The sequence below is a fragment of the Festucalex cinctus genome, chromosome 1 (genome assembly GCF_051991245.1).
Source record: "Festucalex cinctus isolate MCC-2025b chromosome 1, RoL_Fcin_1.0, whole genome shotgun sequence".
Taxonomy (NCBI): Eukaryota; Metazoa; Chordata; class Actinopteri; order Syngnathiformes; family Syngnathidae; genus Festucalex; species Festucalex cinctus.
Window position 1 is genome coordinate 16453198 of NC_135411.1, and position 24681 is coordinate 16477878.

General features: G+C 41.5%; 1 protein-coding gene across 1 annotated transcript in view; it reads left to right on the plus strand.

Annotated features, from left to right (window-relative positions):
- Positions 1–3307: 3307 nt before the first annotated feature.
- Positions 3308–24681, plus strand: part of asic1c (acid-sensing (proton-gated) ion channel 1c) — a 108105-nt gene continuing 86731 nt past the window's right edge. Inside the window, exon 1 of the mRNA XM_077519603.1 lies at positions 3308–4776. Coding sequence (XP_077375729.1) covers positions 4222–4776 — 555 coding nt within the window. The 5' untranslated portion in view covers positions 3308–4221. The remainder of the gene's footprint in view (positions 4777–24681) is intronic.

Consider the following 24681-nt stretch of genomic DNA (forward strand, 5'->3'; position numbering starts at 1 on the left):
CACAAATAGCCGCCACGAGTTTCCGGGAAAATCGCACCGCCCTTGGTTGCCATTTGTTTTCCTTCAAAGAACCTTACCAGTTGTCAGCGTTTTGGAGTATATTTTCGTTATTGTCTCTTATGAGTGTGGTTGCTTGCGTTTGTCAAAGCATCGAAGAAGAGGAGAGACAACAGTACATTGAGCAATCACTGCTGTGTGCGCAGATAGACGGGTTTAACTCTGCATTGTTTTCTCCCCTCTTATGCTAACACCCGGAGACACTTTGTGTTAACTTGTTAACATTGGCAGGGATAACTCGATCGCAGAAGGGCACCGTTTGTTAACAGTAGAACCAGAGCTGTATTTTGGAAGTTAAACTTTGATGTGTGTTGTGGCCCTTTACCTTGCGTTGGCTTTGTTATTAAAAGCAGGGGATAACGGCTCTTTGAGTAGTGCTGTATAATAAGAGGCAGACGGAACTTGGCTTCGGTGATGTCAGATGTCAACAACATACCACAGCGCCGCCTAGTGGTCACATGAGTAACAATACACCACAATGTGTTGTTACTCTGTTTACATCTGTTTCTGCCTTTCTGGCGTTTTTACTTTTCATGGGCCTGTATGCATATTATTCCCATGCTGCCAATTTATTGTATTAAAAACATGAAAATATTTATGAGGCATTATTCTTGCACCACTGTCAACGCTGTCGTATTTCCATAGCAAGCACGTTTCAGCATGTCACCATGGGCTGACATGAAAAAAATAAACAGCAGAGGCATTACATCTGCTTCAAAATATTGATGATGTCGACGAAGAGTAGGCTACAGACCAGAGAGGAGTTGTTGGTTGGTTGGTTTATTGAACATATTAACACATTACAAAATATAAGTTGAAGTTAAAATGAAGTTAAAATAAAAATTTGAAGAAAGAAAATAATTCATCAATGTCATAAATTACATGTTCAAAAGGAGTAGGAAGAAGTGCAATAATTGATCTAGTCCTACTTCCTATTCTATCATGTTAATGTACTAACAAACTATTCTTATCTAATAACTTATCATTAAAATGAAAAAGAAAAACAAAACAAATAGAAATGGGACAATGAAAGTCATAGCCTTAATTTGTAAGGCTATGATTAAATGGCAGGCTACTTCATTAATATAGCGCTTTTTCACCGGATTGTGATCTTGAATTGAATTAGAATTTATTGTGGAGGCTTTGTTGCTTGTGGATGTAAAGTGCCTGCTGTTGCGCCCCACTCAACTTTTGATGCCAGAGACGCAACTGACCCTCAGGTACATTGATATTTCCATTTTATCGATATCACTCATAGATGATCATTCCACAATACATTGATTTTGCATAATCAGTGTATAATGACATTATTGTTGGCAAAATATGCCAGCATTAATATGGCAATACGAGCTGTGGGTCGTGACCGAAAGAACAAGATCCCGGATACAAGCGGCCGAAATGAGTTTCCTCCGCAGGGGGTCTGGGCTCTCCCTTAGAGATAGGGTGAGAAGCTCGGTCAACCGGGAGGGACTCAGAGTCGAGCCGCTGCTCCTCCGCATTGAGAGGAGCCAGCTGAGGTGGCTCGGGCATCTGGTTTGGATGCCTCCTGGACGCCTCCCTGGGGAGGAGTTCCGGGCATGTCCCACCGGCGGGAGGCCCTGGGGACGACCCAGGACACGCTGGAGCGACTATGTCTCTCGGCTAGCCTGGGAACGCCTTGGGATCCCGCCGGCGGAGCTGGTTGAAGTGGCTGGGGAGAGAGAGGTCTGGGTTTCTCTCCTTAAGCTGTAAGCGGTAATAAGCGGTAGTAAATGGATGGATGGATAATATGGCAATTAATTCCTAGCCCTAGAAGTCCAAACACTGTGTAGAATGGAGACTAGCATAGTGTTTATTTTGGCTTTTCCATTTTCAGTTCAATTGGTATTAGTGTAATTAATTGTGAGTTACTGCAGCACAGTCTAGTCTAGTTTTAGTTCGGGGAAAATGTGTGTTGATGAAATCATTCTTGTTCAGTTTTATATATGTAAATATATATATATATATATATATATATATATATATATATATATATATATATATATATATATATATATATATATATATAATGTATGTATGTATGTATGTATGCATATATTAGGGGTGTGCTCAAAAAATCGATACGGCAATATATCGTTGCGGGCCTCATCACAATACACGTATCGATACGCAGGCGTCAGAATCGATATTGCTCGTTAACTTTAACGTGAACGTTCGGCAGTTCACGTTTGCCTTTGCGGCTTGCATTGTACCTAAAAAATCTAAACCAGCAGCGTCTTTGAAGTTAATTGCCTTTAATTAATGCAAAAATAGCTCACCGGTGATTGGACACTGTGTCTTGCTAAGAAAAATGAAAGCAGAGGAAGAATGTCAACATGTATTTATTGATAAATTTAACATGGCACTTGTCTCAGTATACCTATATTTTGTTTAAAAAAAAAAAAAAAAGTGTCTTATTTGGGATACATATGTATCGCGATACGTATCGTATCGTGGATCCTGTATCGTGATACGTATCGTATCGTGAGGTTGGCGGCAATACCCAGCCCTATATATATATATATATATATATATATATATATATATATATATATATATATGTATGTGTGTGTGTGTGTGTGTGTGTTTACATATACTGTACATACATATACATACTGGCTGGCGACTAGACCAGGGCGTACTCAACCTCTCACCCAAAGTCGCGAACCCTGGTGAGAAAAAAGTGGTACAGAAAATTGATGGATGGATGAAATTACTTTTCTAACTCCAGGTCCGAACATCATCAATATTCTATTAGTTTATATGAATGAACTGATTTCTGTAAGTTAAAAGCCTTTTTCAGTAACATTGCTATTTTCCCCTCAATAAATTTATTATGGTATTCATAGCATCATTATTGGCAAAAATTTAGCTGATATAGCGTCATGATTCTCACCACACTATATAGAAATTACATATGATAGAACATAGTAATATGGTACTCCAACTGTTTTTATTGTTACAATATGTCAAGGTCAGTCTATACAAAAAAAAAGCTTATGTTGCAACAATATGTATGCAAAGAAAGTAACCTGTGGCATGTTTGCACTAACATGTTGCTGGTATACCATTAGAGAATCATCACACAGAGCCAAGGAGGTGTCCAGATTGAGCGACTTGGCTTGTGAGCACAGACACACAAGCAAAGCAGCCATTCAGCAGTGGGATGGATCCTGACTACTAAAGAGGAGGCGGAGGGAGAGAGAGGTACAGTCTCCGGGAGAGAGAGCGATAAAAGGGGGGAGTGCTATCGTTGGTGGCGGCGAGGAAGCGAATATAAATCTGTATGTTCGCAGGAGTAAAGCTTGAGGTCTCCAGAGCGGCTTTAGCGACTATGGCCAGGGCTGGTCGTAAACCATCAAGCGGTGGTCTTGCCGTTAACTAAAGGATTTGTGCAAGTAAGGAAGTAGATCCCGCGTGGAGGCTGCGAACACCGGTTGTCAAGCACAGTGGCGGGCTGTTCGGAGGTCTCTGACCCCCTCCCACCCTCATTTTCGTTTCTGGACGAAACACGAAGAAGCCTGAAGACAGAACCTGAGTGACAAGAGAAGGTGGCGGTGAGGGACCTGTGAGCCCTTTCTCTCCTTATTACCTCCATTCACAAAATCATTGCATTCCATCATCACAGCAATGTAGAGGCATTCCCCATTGGAGGAGGAAGGGTCCCATTGACTGCTGAGGCTTAGCACCTCTCCAACAGCTAGCCCTTTTCATTGCAGTCCCCCCCCACTCACTCATCTCCTGCCTCTTTCTTTACATTCGCAATTTCCCCTGTTCCTCTCTTTCTGTTCTTCTACACTCTATTGACACCACAAAGGGAGCAGGAGGCTTTGCTTTTGGGTTGAAGTGGGTGTTTCTGAGGCTGTCTTGTTTGGTTCCGTGACAAAATGCAGCTGAGCAGAGAGTAAGAGACATAGTTTTGCGTATCATAAAATCAGCAAGGAACAGCTGGCAATCAATGCAAGGCAAGTTACGATGAAAAGAAAGAGCTCCAAAAACTGACAGACATACTCATGTGGCTGTTTCTTGAAATCATTGGGCTATAAAGCGGTTGGTTGTGTGACTGACACTGCCGCGTGGATTGTGCCGCTGCTGTTGCTAAGCAAAGTCTTTCAGCTGAAGTTGGTTGCGCGTCACTCTACAGCCATGAAAGGAAGCTCAGAGGAAAGCATTGAAAGCGCCAGGCCGTCCAACCTGCAAGCTTTTGCCAACATATCCACGCTACATGGCATGAGTCACATATTCTCGTACGGGCACATGACATTCCGCCGGTTCCTCTGGACTCTCTCCTTCCTGGGTTCACTCTGCCTACTGCTGCTGGTGTGCATGGATCGAGTTTCCTACTACCTGGAGTACCCTCACGTCACCAAGCTGGACGAGGTGGCGGCCACCAACCTCACCTTTCCCGCCATTACCTTCTGTAACCTCAACGAGTTCCGCTTTTCCAAAATCACCCGGAATGACCTCTATCACGTGGGAGAGCTTCTGGCCCTCCTCAATAACAACTACCAAATAGCCAACCCGCATTTGGCTGAGCCGGAGGTTCTGGCCGCCCTGAAGGAGAAAGCCAACTTCCAGAACTTTAAGCCCAAATTGTTCAACATGACTGATTTCTATAACCGCACAGGTCATGACATCGGCGACATGCTGCTGCAGTGCACCTTTCGCGGGGAGGATTGCTACTCGGTTAACTTCAGCACGGTGAGTGACACTTCATACATGATCTTATCTTTCATTTCCCAGATGTATCTTCTGTTCTATGGCTTTTAGCTGACACAGTGCACTTTTTTTGTTGCGAAATGCCTCCATGATACCCTTTTTTTTTTTCTTTCAAAACTGCACTTTGGTATTGCTTTATGTGCTCCAGTCATTGCAGGTCTTTGAGTTGAAATGAAAACTTTCTTTACTTAGATCAATCTGCGAACTTGTTTGATGTTGAATGTATTTGTTTCCACACAGTTTTAGACTACTCTCAATTGATCACTTGTGTATATGTAGGCAAATTTGACTTATGAGTTTATCAATTTAATTAACTGCCAACCCAGACTCTAAACTAATAACTGCTTGTTGATGAGGTTGGTCCCTCTGCTGCTGTCTTTGTTAATGCGCTTTGTTGATTAGAATCAAAGCTGCTCTTAAGGATGTCTTGTTCAATAACCCTGGGAAACATCACCGTATTTGTTGTTTATGTTAAAACCTATCCATCCATTTTCTGTAGCACTGATCCTTATAAGTGTTGCTGGTGAGCTGGAGCCAGTCCCAGCTCACGTTGGTCGAGAGGCGAGATAAACCCTGGACTGGTTTAGCCAATAACAGGTTTATGTTAAAATCAATAATTTGTGGAAGGACTTGAGATGTTCAGACGACGCAGCTGGTTCTAATGTGTTAGTCAGCATTTCTTGTGATTCTGCCTAGTGACACATTAAGTTTAATTGAAATATATAAAACATTTAAATTAAATTAGAAAACCACTTGTTTTCCTCAAATATTCTACCTAAAGGCTTTCAAAATGATAAATGTTGGGAGTGTTTGAATTGAGTCAGTGTCAGGGATTTTACTTTGAAGCTCTGCTGAAGTGTGACCAACATGGCCGTCAAATGGTTTTTGAATTTAAGCTGCGTTCATGGTGCTCATCCATCACGGTGACATCTTGCAATAGAATGTTCTGAGATGGAATTCAAATTGCAGAAGTGACAAAGGGTGAATACTATCATTATGTTTGTATGGTACAGGAATATCACTGATGGTTACTATTTCACAATCAACGCCAGTGGATTACAAAACTGTACACATGCTGTGTCCATTATAGGAACTTATATTTGTTTAGATCGGTGATCACCAACTCGAGGGCTCCTATCCTGCATCTTTTAGATGATTCCCTCCCCCAACACACCTAATTCAATGATCTGGATTGTTTTCAGCTTCTGCAGAGCTTGCTGATGAGCTGATTATTTTCATTTTCTATAGCGCAAGTCCATATTAGGGTCGCAGGTGAGCTGGAGCTGAGCCCAGATGACTCGATACGAGAGGCGGGGTACACCCTGGACTGGTTGCCAGTCAATTGCAGGGCACTGTCCAAACCACATCATTATCATTCATGGCAGTATACCAATATTATAGCGGGTTACTACAGAAGAATTCCAATTATTCAAATGTCCCCACAGACCAAACAAGAAAAAGATTTACAATGCAAACGACTTGTGGGAGTGATGAGCTTTGACCTTGAATAAATGAAGGAAGAATTCCATTAAGTCTGGATGATGATGCTGTTTGGATGCCAAGCCTTCGGACTGTTGAGCTTTGTAAAGAGGTGAATGCTGACACGTGCCTCTAATGCCAGTAAATATTTTTGATCCTTGTAAAAAAAATTTTTACGGGGCAAATCATAAAAAAGCCTATCACAAACATTGTTGATCTCACACACACAGCACTTTTTCATGTGCCTCCAAAGTGTGATTACTTTTGGAATGGACACGTTTACAACAACCAAAAAAAAGCACAAAAAAAAGCACAGATTTATTTTGTGTTAAAATCGTTGGTTTGGGTTCATGGTTAGGGTTTTCTAGGTTTTTATTTGGCATGTTTGTCCCTATCTTTGTATATAAAAAAAAAATCTATTGATGATATCTTCTTCATCTGTTGAATTTTAGGATTTGGAAGGGTATTTTTAAAGGTCGTACTTAGGCTTTTGATGGATGTGCCACCAGCACGTTTCTGGCTGCCATGGCAGCAAAGCACGTGGTCAGCGGGTGCAGTTGAGGTATGACCGCTCTCTCAACACAGATTGAATGCCCCTTGAAACGAGTGCCCATTGTGTTGAAGTCCTGGGATTGAGCGTCTTTCACAAACTGAAAGGTTGTCAATTCGATCTCTAGCTCTGCCACACTGTCAAACTATCCTTGGAGTTATTGAAGCTGCCAATGCATTATCAGTAAGTTTACTTTCCCTCAAACTACTATTATATGAACAGATGAATGAGGTGACATTGTAACTATGCTTTGAAAAGCCTGAAGGTTGATAAATGGGGACCATTTACCACAGTTGTAGGTGAAGTATTCCAGCAGTTTGTATAAGGTGCCGGTGCTCGTGTGGGGCACATTCGCCTCACTCAAGGCTGAGGTGGTGTGATGGAGTGTGCTGTTGCTGTGGTTGTGTCGGCTATTTGGGTGTCGTCAGTGAGTCTTCATGAGTCGAGATCTGAAGGGTGCATTTCCACTACATTGGAGCCTCAGCCAAACATAATGTTTGATAAAGGCTGGTTAACCTTCACTTTTTTTTTTTTTTTTTTAAGAAAGCCTTTTTCAATACTGTATTATGTAAAGTAATTTGTTCCAGGGTCAAATCCTCATAACTGTAATGGCATTGTGGACATTTTAAAAGCACACCTTAATCTTTAGCAGTAAGTTATATTTTTGCTTTTGGCAAAAAAAACGCACTTGTGTTAATCCTCAGAGGTCAGTGAGAGCAAATCTTACCGGATTTGCTGAAGTCTCCCAAGTTGTGTTGATGTTTTCTATTTTTCAGAACATGTTGGTTGAACTCCAACTTTTGGGTCATTCCAAATGTGCAAACAGTATACAACTCTCTCACAATTACAGTCCCTCGCTAAAAAATTAGCTTTATCAAAGCTTTTTAAGGACTAATCCCACAAAGTCTGCATGTGTAGCCTTTGGTTAGGGATGGGAGACTGCAGTGAGTAATCATGTAGTTTCTTTTCATGCATGTGCGGCTTTTGCACTCTGTTCTCAATTTGAGATCATGTGGAGTCTCCCCGGACTACATTTCTGTCAATTCCTCTTTGAGTGTGTTTGTGTAAACTCCGGCTTTATCATCGCATTTGGCCTGGTCTTGAAGATGTTTTTCATCTTATCGTCTACATGACAGCAGGTGCCAGGAGGCTCAAAGAGCTCTGGCTGAAATGAAGCAGGCTGACCAAATGTGACATACGGCTCCACACGGCGCAGATTTTACTTTATGAGATGATTTATTTCTTTATTTTCTGCTCCGAGCTGTGTTAGAAACCATGTAGAACAGAGGCCCCTAGCAAATAAAAATAGTGGTCAGCTATGGTTGTTATTGAAAGCATGTTGTAATAATGAGTTGGCAGAGTCAACAGTTTGGCATATTATGTTAACTTTGGACTACTTCTCTTCTTTATTGTATGAAAACCCTGCAATATATGTGTCAGCCTCACCTCTCAAGAGGTTACTTGGTTTGGTAACACCTTCACATTGTGCCATCGGCATCTATGTTATTGTCCAGGGATCTATTATACGAATATTGTGTGGCTTGTAGCATGTGTGCCTTTAGTACAGAGTTTGTCATTGAAGATATACTGAAGACAGGATATATTCAGTGGAACCTCAGTGTTGAATACAGCCCATTCCATGATACTGGTTGAAAAATTCAACAAACATCCTAAAACATAGGGGCATATTCATAAAGGTTTGCGTCGCCTTTGCATGGCGTTAAATAACGTTTATTGAAAGCATGTATAAACCTGCCCGCAACCTCGATCCCAGGATCATGACAGCAGTGCATGCATTTGCGGCAAAACATGATCACGCAAAAGAGGGAGGGAGAGGGAGGGAGAGAGAGAGAGAGAGAGAGAGAGAGAGAGAGAAGAGGAGAGAGAGAGAGAGAGAGAGAGAGAGAGAGAGAGAGAGAGAGAGAGAGAGAGAGAGAGAGAGAGAGAGAGAGAGAGAAGAGAGAGAGAGGAGAGAGAGAGAGAGAGAGTGGAGAGAGAGAGAGAGAGAGAGAGAGAGAGAGAGAGAGGGGGAGAGAGAGGGGGAGGGGAGAGGGAGAGGGAGAGGGAGAGGGAGAGGGAGAGGGAGAGAGGGAGAGAGAGAGTTGGTTTAGGACACATAACGTAAACCGGGCTGATCGGCAATGACGGGGAGGCATTTTACGATCATTTTTACGTACCAGATGCATACTGTACGCCCACGGCAACCTCTAAAAATATATTTTTAAAAACGATCGCACCAATAATTTGTACTTTATGAATGAATGACGTCGTTATCGTCCTCTCTGCTCTGTACAGCTTAATGGCGCTATAAACGCTTACTCTCGGTCCAACCTCGCTTTCTGATAATGTCATCTTTCTCGCAACTGTTACTATAACAACCATGTTCTTGGCGCAAATCCATTGCCATGTGTGGTAAATCAGGTGCAAATTTGCGTCAAGCTGTCAGTTTGTGGGCGTGTTTGCGCTGGTATATGATTAGAGCAATATCCTTCGTGAATAGTAACTGGGCGCAGACTGCGGGTGCAGTTGTGGTGCGATATTCGCGCTATTACCGGACGCAGCGCATTCTTAGTGAATATGCCCCATTGAATTTAAAGTCGAATAATCACTAGTCACCATCATAAAACATTAATCAACTCCAAAGGCATTGCTTTAAATTGTGGTAGCCTCTGTTTGGTAAAATTACGTTGTAATACCTGCGTTGTGTCGACAGTATGTGTCCAAGTGCCAGTTAGTTATTTTATATCTATCCAGTGGCAACTTGTAGTGATAGCATCAGTTTCAATCATCGCTCGAAATAATTATAATAACAACTGTTATTGTTTTGCTGCCTAGGCAGGCGTACACATGCACGTTCAAGGTAATTATTTAAGCAATTATCTCTGCCATAATTTTATTAATTACTTTTGGCCAGAGTGTGCATATTGTTACTGTGATAAACCACGGCCGAATTCACAACTGCTGGTCTCCAAAATCAAATACTAGTTGTGAAAAGTCATCATGGTTTTATGGCTAATCTTTGTTGTTGTTGCTTTTGTTTTGGTTTTAAATACGGTTACTTTAACAGATCTTTTAATTACACATTGTGTTTGCATTGTTATTATACACTATTATGACTCTGATAAGATCCATCCATTCTCTGAACCGCTTAGTCTTCACAAGGGTCGCGGGGATGCTGGAGCCTATCCAGCTGGATTCGGGCAGTAGCCAGGGTACACCCTGAACTGGTTGCCAGCCAATCGCAGGGCACACCGAGACGAACAACCATCCACACTCACAATCACACCTAGGGTCAATTCAGAGCGCTCAATTAACCTGTCATGCATGTATTTTGAATGTGGAAGAAGTCTGATTAACATTTTGTGGTCAAACTTTAATTCCAAAATCAGTCAAAGAATTCTGAGATTTAATTACATGTAGCCTACTGTAAAATTCATGCGGAATTCCTGAGTAAAAATATAACATTTTGCCTTAAAATTGAATGCAGAAGTCCTTAGATAAAATACTTTATTGCAAAAGGTTAATGTAGTTAATGGTTTGAACACATCAACAGAATATGTTATTTGTAATTTAGAAAAACAAAAGCAACAACTGTTTTTGTTGATGTTGCTCCGACTCGCTCGGCACAAAGATGTGCTTTGTACCTTTATTTGCTTGACTGCATTTTCCATTAAAGTACAGCAACCCAATGAGAACGCGCAAATGAAAATGTCTCTTGGTAAATGGATTCAGATATGTTTAGAATATTTATTAATTCTGATATAATTTGTCCCTAAGCTTGAAAACAAGCAAGTTATTTTACATTTTGAATTCATTTGATTAACCACCCCTGACATTTGGGACTTTGACTGCAGCATCAGGGCCGCAGTGGTTAAATTATCCACATCAATAGTCTGCGGTGTTTTGTCCATTATTTGTCTTTATTTTATTAATATTTAACACTCATAATGTGGAGTCTTACCGCAATGAGTTCTCTGCGGAGTATTAACATCTTGCATCATGTTCGGTCTTTGATTCCATTAGACCTTTTGTTGTTCTGCAATGTTGCGTGCATCCATGTGTACAGTGCTATGAAAAGGTATTTGCCCTCTTCTCAAATTCTTATATTTCCCTACTTTAATGTTTAAGCTCATCAAATAAATCAGAGAAAGGTAACCAAACTAAACATAACATGCAGAAATTAAAAGGTGATTTGATTTGTTAAGGAAACAAATCTATTCAAATGTTGCCCCCTAAACAGAATAACTGTTTGGGCCATTCTCAGCCGCAACAACAGAAATCAAGTTTTTTCTGCAACTGGCAATGATTGCCGAACATTCTGCCTCAAAAGAGCAGAAGTCATGTTTCCATCAGTCACAGCAAGTCACCCAGGTCCTGAAGTAGCAAAGCAGCACCAGACTATCACACGACAACCACCATAGCTGTTGGTATGATGTTATTTTTCTGTACTGTTACATTGACGCCATATCTAATGAGATGTACACTTTCCAAACGTTCACCTTCTTGGCTTGTCAGTCCATAGAATATTCTCCCAAAAGTCTTGGGAATCATTCAGATCTGTTTTACAAAAGTGACTGTGAATGTTCATCTGTGTGTGCCCTGCGATTGCCTGACAACCAGTTCTGGGGTGTACCCCACCTACTGCCCGAAGACAGCTGGGATAACACGCTCGCGACCCTCGTGAGGAAAAGATGTTCGGATAATTGATGGCTGAAAGACAAGCCTTGATGTACTTTTTGGTCAGCAGTGGTTTTCGCCTTGGAACTTTGCCATGGAAGTCATTTTTGGCCATTCTGAAGTGAGGAAGGCCAGCAGTTTTTTTTGTCCTGGTTACCTTTGTGACCTCCTGGATGATTCGTCACTGTGCTCTTGGGATAATTTCCGTAGGCTGGCCACTTCTCGGAAGCTTCACCACTATTCCATGCTTTTTCAGTTTGTGGATAATGGCTCTCACTCTGGTTATCTGGGGTCCTAAACTTTAGGAATGACTTTGTAACCTCTCTCCAGATTGATAGGTCAAGAAGCAGTGACTGTGTTTCTCACCTGTTCTTGAATTTCTTTTGATTGGGCATTTTATTGCATCTGTTTTGGGATCTTTTGGATGACTTCTTTTTGTCAGACAGATTCAATTTAGGCAATTTCTTGACTGAACCGGTCTGGAGGTAACCAGGCTTGGGTGTGGTTCGTGAAAATGAACTAAGAAATGTATTTAGTCACAGTATATTCATGATTTAACATTCACTGTGCCATGGACCTTTGGATTGTTTTTTTCCTTTAATAAATCAAGTATATTTAAAACAACAACAACAACAACAACAATATAATCTTATTTGGGCTTATTTTGTGCTTTTTGTGCAATTACATTGTTTGCCAAATTTTCCTCGCATGTTTTAGTGTACAGCATCTTGATGCAGTTTACTAATCCGTGTCCGACCGTGACAGCAGAAGTAGTAAACATAAGTAACAGACAATATTCTTATGAAAAAAGGTCTTCTGGGTTATAAATGTAAAACAATCAAAGGGAAAACAGTAAAAACAGCAATAACTTAGGGTGTATTCAGACCAGAAAAGTCCTTTCGTCCGCTTGTTTGGTCCGGACCAAAAGCTTCCAAAAGTCAATGGAAGCTCATTCAACGGCGTTTCCACGACGCTGTTTCTAATTTTGGAACAGATTGTGTGCAATAACCGGAGGAGCTGTTGCACTTTGCGTGCCCCTCCCCCACCAAAACACGATGACAGCAGCGTGGCTAAACAGAATACACATGATTATGAATGAATTTAGCACAATATTCACTGCCGGGCAATTATCTAATCTGCTCCAAGGTCACACAGTTGATGTCATAAAACTTGTATCAATTTGTCAGAAAATGTATTCTGGAAAAGTTTGGTTTGTTGTTGGTCCACAGACTCACCCCAGCCAAACCTTTTGGTGGTCTACAGCTTGTTTGGTCTGCACACACATCAGATTACTCTGGTCGCACCTGACCAAACAATCTAGTTTGACTACATCAGACTAAAGGGTGAGTGCACGCTATACGTTCTTCCAGTTGTTTGCTTGTATTGGCTGAGGTTCCAATCGGAGTTCCATGCTGCCAGTTTTGTCCGCTGTTATGACAGATGTTACATGCAGCAGGCTGCACACAACAGCGCAGATTATAAACACAGTGATAACACCTCGTTACGGATCATTAAGTTTCAACATGAATTTGTGCTGGTTTGTTTTTACATGAATGTGGAAAATACCTGCTGAGTTAATGGTCTTTTAAACATCTGATTTCATAGCATGTGGTCAGAATTATGTACCCTGCCCTGAAAGGCTTATTTTTATGTCTGAGTTGCACAACATACTGCATTCGCAGGCATCCACCTGTGCGATGAGGCGATCCCCTGCAGGCAGCAGGCACACCGACGGCCTTGAATTAAGAGAAGAGTATTGCTCAACTTGTCTGTTGTGCATCGATTTGATGCAGAGTGCATTAAATTAAACAAATCTCTCATCCTGTCTATTGCGTCTCACCTCCCTTACCCGCACAGATCTTTTTTCAATTACAGCCGTACAAGACAAGCAGGTTTAAACCAGCGGCCATTTACAAATATTGACTTTGTCTTTTTGAAACGTATTATCTCGAAAGCTCCCCGTACTTTTTGAATTCCTTCACCATCCTCCAGCTCTCAAAGGACGAGGTAAAGTAACATATTGTTCTCCATTTTAAATACTCATTGGACCACAGTTTATTGTGTGATTTGGTCCAGCTAGGTTCTTATTTCACACCAGTTAAACAGCAGACTGTTTAAATCTGCTTTATTGTGTTGAAATCTTAACCTTTTTTGTTTTCTTTCTTTCTTTCTTTCTTTCTTTCTTTCTTTCTTTAACAATAAATTAGGAGATACAGTATTTGTTGTCTTGACTGTATTGAATTAATGTTTTTACTTTTCTCCCTATGAGATGCAATCTGTGCCAACTGCGGTGATAAGGTTCCTTATCTTTTAATTTGATTTTTTGCTTAACTATTTGACATGTCAATAGATTGAAGATATGTTGAATCTGTGAACATTTCAGTGTGCGCACAAAACAATTTCCCATGATCCCTCGTTACCTTGGCTAAGTCTGTTGCCATGGCACTCTTGTATGATCGGATGCTGTTGACGCGAATTGGAATTGCTTTACCCTCAGCACACTTCCCAGATGCGTCCAAGCAACTCTAGTGGCACCATAGGTCTCCTGATGTGTTTCTTGTGGTACTTTAGATTGTCCATCTTTGTTCTTTATGCGCACCTTTAGTGCAAACAGCTGCTTTCGTCAGATCATCAGCCCGCAAGTCTTTTGTCATCAAAAGAATCCCATTTGACCACTGACATAGATCGATCATCATTCCAATATATTAAAGGAGGCAGTCTTTCCTAAAGAGAATCAATTTTGGTACAAACACAATTACAGTAGCTTCTTATTTGTATTTGTAGCTTTGTTTTTATTTATTTATTTTTCTATAGTGTTTAACTGTTTTCTGTTAGTGTTTAAATGTTTTTATTTGGTAGTTATTAAGTTTTTAGCTCCAGTGTTTCCTCATGGGGGAGCCTCCACACTGGGAGGGATGGCTGGTCTTCTCCTGTGGTCGGGCAGTTGTCCCGGGGGCCCCTTGGCCCTGAGGAGCTGTGGCTCGCTTCAGTCTGCATGGAGCTGGCTGCGGTCACTGTGGGCCGGCGGTCTCTGGGATGGCATTCCTCCCTGTGGTGGTTGATCGTCATCCCTCTCACTGTGGACGAACTCCTCCCGGGTGCCTTTCCTTACAGGGTACTTCTGTGCCCCGCCATGTTGTGGTTTTCGTGTGTCTGTTGTGTTTTGGGTGTGTCTGTGGGTAGATCATGGGGATGTGGGGGGAGGGGTGGCTTTTTCTTTTTATTGTATTATGGAGCTTCAGCACTTTGAGTTGCATTTTGAATGTATGAAAGGTGCTATATAAATAAAGTGTGATTGATTGATTGATTGATTGATTGATTGATTATTATTTATAAGTTATTGTTATTGGTCCAGTTATTCAAATAGCCAAAAAGTCAAGTCAAGTCAAGTCAAAAAGTAAGGATAATGCTAACTTAAATGAAATTAGAATTGTCAAAATGAATTGAGTAATCGACTATCAAATTAATCAACAACTATTTTAATAATCAAGTAATTGTTTGGAGCCATTTTTTTTTAAATTGAAAATTGTCCAAATCCTCTGATTTAAGCATATCAACAGTAATTGCACGCTGATTTTTGTAGTCCTTCATGAAAGAAGACTGATTATCTTCTGTGTTTAATCAAAATAAGACATTTGCAAACATCTGTTTTTGACTTTGGAAAACAATGACCGAAACGGTAATATAGAACATTAATCTCTCTCTTTTTTTTTTAAATCACTATACGAATATGAAGTACAAAATAAACATTAATCAATAGTTAATAAACAGTTATCAGAGAAAAATGCTTTTGTAATACACATGAATGCGAAATTAAAATTAATCAGATTAATTGAAAGATTAATTGATTCTAAAAATATTTGATAGTGACAGCACTAAACGATATTTACTGGGTCTGCTATGTTAATAAAATCAAATCCATTGTGTATGTGGTGAGGGGCAGGGACCATGAGAAGTAGCGTTGCTGTGCTGCACAGATCGACGCGGCTGGTGGAGTGATTTAGTGTTATTTTGGCAGACTTACATAGTTTTACTTAGATTTACAAGTAACTGCATCATTAAACTCTCCCGCCGAGCCATTCGTTTTTCTCTGCTGTTCGTGTCCTCATCCTCGGTCTTCAAATGAGCACAGTCAGGGCATTCTTCTGCAAGAATGAAAGATACATATTGTCAAGGTGCGGTCAAACCAGCAGCAAAATATCCGTTTTTATTTCCTGGTAGTCTATTATGAGAGCACTTCCAAATATGGGCACATTGGCAACTGATCATTTCGTGTTGCCGCATGACTTATTTCACTCTGAGAGAGTGCAGTGTGAAAAGGGCTATGGATGGGTTTCTAAAAAAAATTGTCCTATGTAACAAACTGTACTTATTGTTGTTACTGTTCGCTGAATTTTTTACAATATTCCTCATAAACTGTAATACTGCATAACGCCACAGACTAATGTTCTGTACTAATTTCAAATTTAGAAGTGAGGAAATCTTTGTTCAAACTCGATTTCATTTAAGTGTCCGGCAGCAGCATAACGTTTTTTCTTTTCTTCTCTTGCTGTGTTTTAAAGAGAGAGACGCTTGTTTTGACAATACACCCACCTGGGACTTGTTATTGTTCTGCTACTGGAGGATATAAACTAATGGTTTCACTGGGGACTTACATACATTTACAAATGTGACGTCTTCATCATTACATCCGTTTGTTGGCCTGTTGTAAAGTGGAAGCACTTGCACGTGCATTCACGGTTGGCAGTGTTGCATTCAAATACAATGATAGGCCAATATAATTTGAATATTATTAAGAGTGGCTGGCAACCAGTTCAGGGTGTACCCCATCTACTGCCCGAAGCCAACTGGGATAGGCTCCAGCACCCCCGTGATCCTTGTGAGGAGTGAGCGGTCAAGAAAATGGATGGACGGATGGATGGATATTATTAAGAGTACGATTAGAAATTGTGACGCTACTTATAGTTTGTATTTGGGATTTACGGTTTAAGAACTCTAATGTCAAAATCATACATTTGTTTTCAATGTGTTTTTAAAGCTAATTATGGATGGATGGAACTACTGCACATACAGCAGTTTGGTGGATAGGTGGGAAGCTTGTCTGCCTCACAGTTCTGAAGGTCGCAGTTTGAATATCAGCTCTGACCTTTCTGTGTGGCGTTACCATATGTAAACTTGTGTGTGTTTTGTAGGTTCATTGAAGATTCTAAAATTGTTTAAAAGTGTGAATGTGAGCAAGAATTAATGAGTCAAGTTATTCGGCCATCCAAAGCTTCGTCTGTGCCAAGTTCAACTTCATACTCTTACAGAGAATGCAAAGACAAAGCTGGTGTCTTCTTGCCTCTGTTATTCTTTGATAACTTTGAATGTGAAAAATGGACACCACATTCGCTGTCAATGGCGTTTAGCAGAGAACCAACAAGGAGCAAATGTGGGGAATATGCTTACTTTCGGGCCTACAAATTAGGGCTGAAACTCCTTACCGTTGGCCTTGAGGGGTCAGTGGAGAGGATTTTGTCAGGAGTGCATACTGCAAGCGATAGTGAAACCCACAATGACAACGTTTGTTATCTGTAATTGCACTGACATTACCTGCAGAGTGTTGTTGGGATACTTTCGGGAAGGAGCCGTGACTCATCTACTTTGCATTTTGTCTAACGTGTACTTATCTCTCCTGTGTGTGTGTGTGCGTGCATACGTACGCGCGTGTTCGACAGCGCAGTTTATAGCTTCATATCTCTGAAGTTTACCTATTACGTCGCTGAGCATTCACACGTTTCTCCTTACAAATCAATACTTACAGTATATTGGTTTCTAAGAGCAAAGTGTCAAGCACAACATCAAAACAAACACTACATATTATACGTAAACTGGATTTTGATCTAAACATGCCTTAATAGCAGCCATATTTTTACCGAGGCTACTGGCGAGCATCTCAAAAGGGGATGACACTAAAACATTTACTAACACTGGAGAAAATGACCTGACCACATGCAGTCTTGCTACTAACATTCTTCTTTTCATAACTCTCTCATTATTGAGAATGGTCCTCTCACAAAAAAAACAAACAACTACACGTTCAGCGTTGGATACTACGTTGGAAACTGAAATGAGGTCTTGTGAGGTGCTTGCGTGATTTACTGATGGTGATTTTGACTGAGGTTATAAATATTGCACAATTAACTATTTTCTACATCGGTGTAAGAATATGTGGTCATGTGGCACAACTTGCGCAAGGGGACACTCAGCTACTGAGCATACTTACTGTTTTACTTACTGTGTTCGTTTTATATTTCGGGCCAAGAAGTGTTTTAGAAAGGCTAACTATGACTTAATTACTGAGTTAGCATAGGTTAGTAACAGTGTTACCAAAGTTACCTTGAAAAACTAATCTGATTACGGTACTTTAAAACTACTGCTACCACTGTCAGTACCAAGTAACTATGATTGATTACAAGTTACTTTGTTGACCCCCTTAACACAATATTAGCCCTACTTAGGGACATAAATATTACTCACGAAGCTACCATAGCATCAAACTTAGCATAGCATGCTATCTTAGAACATAACAGACAGGGTGTGTTTGGTGTAGTGACCTTGCAGTCATCTCCGTTTCTGCTGATTGCTCATTAAAGTTTTCCGCTTCAATAAATTAAAGTGCCTCAAATTTTCATGGGCAACTCATCCTTGCCACAATAGTAACACAGTGACGAGGATAAGCAACTTTAATGATCGGTTTGGATATCGTACTGCTAGATTACTTGTTACTGAAAATGTGGTCATTTTAGAGTCATGCGTTACTGGCGTCACTGATTAATGACAGACATGTTCTTTTTCTTTTCTTTTTTTGTTTTTTTCTTGAGAGAGCTCAGAATTGTTCATTTGGCAGTCTTACCGATTCAACATCTTATCATCATTGCTCTCTCTCTTGCTCTCTCGCTCTCTTTTTTTTGTGAATATGTGCGCAGGTGTGAGCGTGCGTGTGTGCGTATGTGTTCGTGCCTGCGTATGAATTCGTGTCAATTTGTACTCATTAGTTCACCAAAAACCTAATAAAAATCCCATTACCCTTCACCTTAACCAGATACTTCAGAATCTCGCCAAAGTCATGAAGTTCAGAAGGTCAGGAGACCAGAGGAAAGGTCAAAGAAAAGAAAGATCAATCAAAGTGAAATCCAGCACCAACTAAACACCACCTGCCACCCACATGGTTACAAAACCACAGTCTTACGCCTACCAGAGAAACCTCTAAATTCCAACAATTTAAGGAGATCTCAAGAAACCAGAGGAAAAACTAAAAGGAGGAAGGAGGGAAGGATAGATGAAGCAGAGTGAGGTCCACAGACACCAGCACCCACTGATTCAGCGAGCAGTGGGAGGGAGAGGCGAATTCTGTTTGAATTTCAGTACATGCTGGTGTGATTGATCTGGCATGCATAAGGACCGCCACCAAAGAGGGGATCCGTCGACCGTGGCCCAGCAAAGAAGACACGGCCCCGGGCGGCCACCGGCCGGAGAGCCAACCCAGACACCTGGAGTGCCCCCGACCCGGCCCGCACCCCAAGCCCAGCGCCGCAGAACGAAACCCGGCAGGCCCCCACGGCGCCCCACCGGCCCACAGCCCCCGTCCCCCCACGACCCCGACCTGCGCACCCCACCCACACCTGCCACCCATCACGACAAAGCCCCCAGCACCCCCCGAGCCAAACCACACACCGCCCACCCCCAAACAAGCCGCCACCCCCCGCAACCCGCCCACACAAACTCCCCCCCGAACCCCCGCCCTCCCGGGCAGCAGCGCAGAGAGGGAAGACGTGCCCACCCCACCTTCAGCTGCGTGGAAGAGCGGAACAGCGGGGTCGGAAGCAGAGGAGTAACACCGGGGGTGGGCCGGTACACCAGAACACCAAGCCTGGTGGGAAGAGGCCCCGGTCGTCACGCCAGCGTTCCTAGTGAGACCTAACCCTCTTACTGAGTTTGCCAGCTCGCCGACTGGCGAACTCTACGGTTATACCGTGAATGTGACCCCACCCAGTGTATATACAAGTGTGTGCGTGTGGTGCATTAAAATTGGGACCAGGTGGGATGGAGCAGAGGGAAAAGATTTCCCCTACTCCGATCCACCCGCATCCCCCAAAAAATGAATGTGTATGTGTGTGGTGTATTAAAAAAGAAAGTAGAGAGACAAAGTGGTGGGGCGAGGACACAGATGGGGGGCACTGCAGTTTGCCCCAACTGATGGCTCCCCAGCCCAACTCACCCGATGTGAGGTGCATTAAAATTGGAGGGGAGTTGAAGTGTGAAGACGGTGTTTCCACCCTTCCCCACCCCACCAAGAAAGATGTTATGTGCCCTATGTGTGGAAAGTGTATAGTGCAAAACTAGTGAAGTGAGTTAAGAGGAGCGACCAGGCCAACCCGGCGGGTGCAGGAGGCACCCCGAAGGGTGGACAGGGCCAGCGTGGCGGGGCTACCGGACAGCCCTTTGGCCACCGGAGCCTGCCCTGAGTGCCAGGAGGTCTACCGGAGCAGACATGTTCTAATTTTCGTACACATTAGTTTTCATCGCCACCTCAGAAGGCAGGGATGTTATTTGCATTCAAAGTTAAGGGTCTTTAATGTGTACTTATGGTACGAAAAGGTTCTTTTCCACTACATCAGCAGTCAAATGATTTATGTCTCCCACATAGCTAAGGGAATCTCTCTTTTGTACCCATGCCTGTGTCATCTCCTCTTTGTTTCTTCTCCATCCCTCAAATGTGCCAATAAAGTCTATTAGCAGAGTCTCTGTGTGAGACAGCCACAGGGGAGCATTTCTTTTTGAAGACACTTCAAACTGAGCGCTTATCGCCAGCCGTGATCAAGAGGCCGCACGTTTTGGTGGCGGCAACAATTCTCCTTTGAATGGGTGTGTTGTTGTTGTCATTTAACCTGGCAGGTAACATTTTTGGATTGCAATGAAATGTTCGGATTACACTGTTAATTTCTCTATTCATGAGTCGTGCGAAAAACATCGGTTTCGAAACCCTAAATCGTGTCAAGCTTCTGCTTCCGCACTTCCAAGTCACGTCCCCCTGCTTAGTCAGGCCTACAAAGCAATTCGCTCTGTGCCTACACGTTAGCCTTGTGCGTGCTTTATTATCACTTGTGCTGCTCTTTCAAGGTTCACACCAAGAGCTTGGCTCTTAATTCCTCGGCACCTAACGACGAAAGCAACGTCTTCTTTTGCATGCACGAAGCTGACGTGTATCAACCATCAACAAGTATTCATAGGAGGAGCTAGCAATTAAAATAATTATAAAATGGACTGTTTGAAATCTGAAACACCTTGTAACTTTTTTAAAAAGCGTGCTAAACAAAATACAAAATAATTGTTTTTATTACTAAGACAGTACTGTAACACAATCAAGGACGTCACCTTCCAAATGGAAGCACTCTCTCTGTTCGATTCTCTCACTTGCCTTCATTTTCTTATGAAAAGCTTCTCTGCTGCAAGCAAAGGACAGGACGTTATCTGCAGAGTGCATTACTTCAGTTTGCTCACATTTAAATGGCTAGCAGAGCTACTCCCACTGCAAAGTTTCAAGATGTACAGTAGAATATAAAATCAGCCCTGACGGTTTTATTATTCTAATGAAATCATTAGTGTCCTGATAATAGTCCCCAGTCGGAAGCTCTTGGTAAGTTGTTTCTTGAATTTCACAGTATATACAGTACAATTGCACAATCCACAACGGCGTTACATTTTGCAGCCACAATTTTACTGCGATGGTGATGTTGTAGATGTCAAGCGATACTTTCATATTTTCTATTCCATCCATCCATTTTCCCAACCGCTTATCCTCAAATTCCCCCCCATTATTATCTGTGTGAATATTAAATTTGTTGAATGAGATAAGTGGAAGACTTCACAGGATTGTGATAAATCCTTTTGGAATCTGCCCACATGAAGTATGAAAACAAGAGTTATGATAATGTGTCGAATCTGGGATTCTCCACACATGGACGGGATAAGTGGGATTTCCACTGGGATACTTCTAGTCTGCTGCTTTGAAATCCAAATCAGTAACTCTAATCAGGTTGTAGAATTGTGATCCCATTATTCAAAGCAGTCAAACTACCGAATGCCTCAAAAATAAATTTTGTAAATATATGTGAAGACCTTTTTTATGTGGCGTTACGAGAGGCAAAAGTCCAGTTTTGTATCTAGAAAATGCAAGTAAGCTCTGACATTCAAAGCCCTTTTGTTGATGTCATTGATTCCACAACGGTAGCTAATTCCCTGCTGTCTGGTCGTCTTTTTCCAGGGGTTGTACGAATTGTGAATACAAATTGAAGGCGACATTTAAACCACCGTAACATTTGCTGAAATCAAACGGGCATTTCCCAAAGCGTGCCTCTTCCGTCTGCAGCATGATAAGAAGCATGAGAGCATGTTGTTTATTAGCGTTTGTAATCTGCCCTTCTGTCTGCGCCGCACACTGGCTGCATGCTTAGCGAGGACAAGACCTCTGACAGTGGCACCGTTGCCCTGCCAACTGTTGCTGATGATTCATAATGTGCCTCATTTATCTGGCTGTGGAGCCATCCAAAGAAATCGGAGTAAATATCACCCAAACCACAACATGTTAAGATGATATTTACTGTCATATCACTGGCTATATAATATGTCTGCCTTCATTCTACTCAGAAATGACAAATTCCCAATTCAGATGACTCGAATGTCCCTTTTCCACAGCACTACCACTCAACTTGCCGTAGCTTTACTTGCTATTGATACCAAGTACTGGTTCTTGTACTCAGTCGGCTTGGCTTCCAAGAGTGCACGCGACAACATAGTGGCTGAACAGCATCATCATCATTGCTTCAACACTGAAACATTTGAGACTAAATAGAATGAAAACCAACACAGGTGTGCTAACTAAGCTTTACAGGGTCACGATTTTAGAACGATCATCGATGAGTGAGTGAAAAAAAAAATTAAAAAAAAAAAATCCATGGCCATTTGAATGCATTGGGAAAAAATAACAATTAAACAGCAAATTCTCAAAATAATATTGATTAAAAACTGTACACAAATTTTTTTTTGGCGAATCCAAAAATGGGGTGAACAACCCCCCCAAAAAAGACAAACAAATTATTTAGAAAAATGAAAAAAAAAAAAATGCTATGAAGCCTTGGATTTTTAACAATGACAGCACAGAACATCCGCAGAATTAACAAGATCATATTTCCTGTATTGTTTTGCGGAGCCGAACAATGACGTCAGCGATCGATTGGCAAATTATGAAATTATGCCGATTACTGATTTTACATGAAAATGCTGAGTATCTGCCGACCGATCCAGCTGATCAGATCTGTGTAAATTCTAGCGCTAATGTTAGCTTGCCTTGTGCGTTGGCTGTGGATACTGCAGTATAATCTGCCACAGCCTTTTTTTTTTTTTTTCTTGACTTGTAAATATAGTATTGGTGGGCTGTGAAGCCAAACATGACCTCCTCTGGTAGCCCAGTTAGCCTCAGAAATAACAGGAAATTGTATCAATGTATTTATTCCCAACAGTGCATTTTCTTCATTCTTGGCTACACTACTTCCATATGTGGACAAGAGATTTATTTATATATTTATTTTTCCCAATCATATTTCATCATATATGTGCTGCCATGTCAATCTAATCAGCCCGTGGCCTTTAGAATCAGGAGTGTTGAGCAATGTCATTTTAATTGTTAGCTCTTTTTCGACATATATTAATAAAGCTTCATTTTAATTTCACGTGACTACGATGATACTACTGTTACAATGCAAATAGCTTGTACGTACAAAAATCACATGCTAATGTTAGCCCATCTTGATGCAAATGGTTACATTTTTTGTTTCCTAAAAAATCTGAAAAAAACAAACAAACAAAAAAAACACGTAGCCGATTATTTTAAGGTGTCAATATTAAGTTGAAATAAAAAAAAATTTTCTGTGCATTTTTTTTTCCAATCCAAAACAGAAAATCTTAATTGTAGTGTTGTTCCGATACCGTGTTTTTGTGTTTTTGGCCGCCGATACACAGCTTTGCAGTATCAGCCGATACCGACACCATACCGATACCTATGTTTTTTTTTTCCTCAACATGAAAAAGCTGTCCTGCCATTGGTTCAGAGCATTCAAGGGCCAATAGTATATCTTAGATCGGCATGCAGTGAACATGTCACTTATCAGTAAATGTCATGCACGAGCAAGACACAAGATGCTGCATCCAAAATCCTATATTAGTGTTGGATTTAATGGTATCGCCATGTTACTTGTGAGTACGCACCGATACCGATACCACTGTTTTAATGCAGTATCGGCACCTCTGCCAATACCAGTATCGGTTTTGGAACAACAATACTTAATTGTAAAAAAAATATAAGCCAGGTAGTAAGCGCTGTTACACATGCTGTTATTGTGCAAAATTTGAATATTTTGGAGTGAAGCCCAGCCAGAGCCCACTTATTGCCCATACTTAGTTTCATCCATCTACTGCCCACCTACTGCCCATGTGGGGCCCATCGACAAAGCCCCACTCCAAGCCCATGCCCAGCCAAAGCCCAACTAGACCGAGTGGTGCCCATATGGGCCCCAACTGTACATGTTTGCTGAGTCTAAATTAAATTCATGTCTTAAATCAAAGAAATCTTGACAAAGGGGAGGCACTCATTATCTTTAATTGTTGTTTGTTATGACTGACGTGGCCAAGGTGGCTGGTTTTGGTAGTTTCCGGCATAGCGGGATGACTTATCATCTGGTTATAAAATGCTTGCCTTTGATTTTGCATAAGCCGCGAATGAGTCAGTTTGAGTGTGCATAGTTCACAGCTGAACTGTGCACTCATGACACATTTCCTTCCTGTCTATAGCACAACATCACGTCATTTAAAGTTTCAGTTATAAAACATAATGATTTGCCAAATAGTCCTTTCAGAAATAAAGGGTGTCAATTGACATCTTTTGAAATTAAACTGATTGGAACGGTGTATTAGAAATATGAAGTGGCAGCTGGAGGGACACACATGCTTACTCGCGAGTTGAGTTCTGCCAAGAGCTTCACAAGATGGAATGATGAGTCACACAGCCCAGACTGTGTACTGTGGATAGACAAATTCATCGCCCAAGCCAAACAAACAGCTATTTTCTGATGGCTATGGGCCAC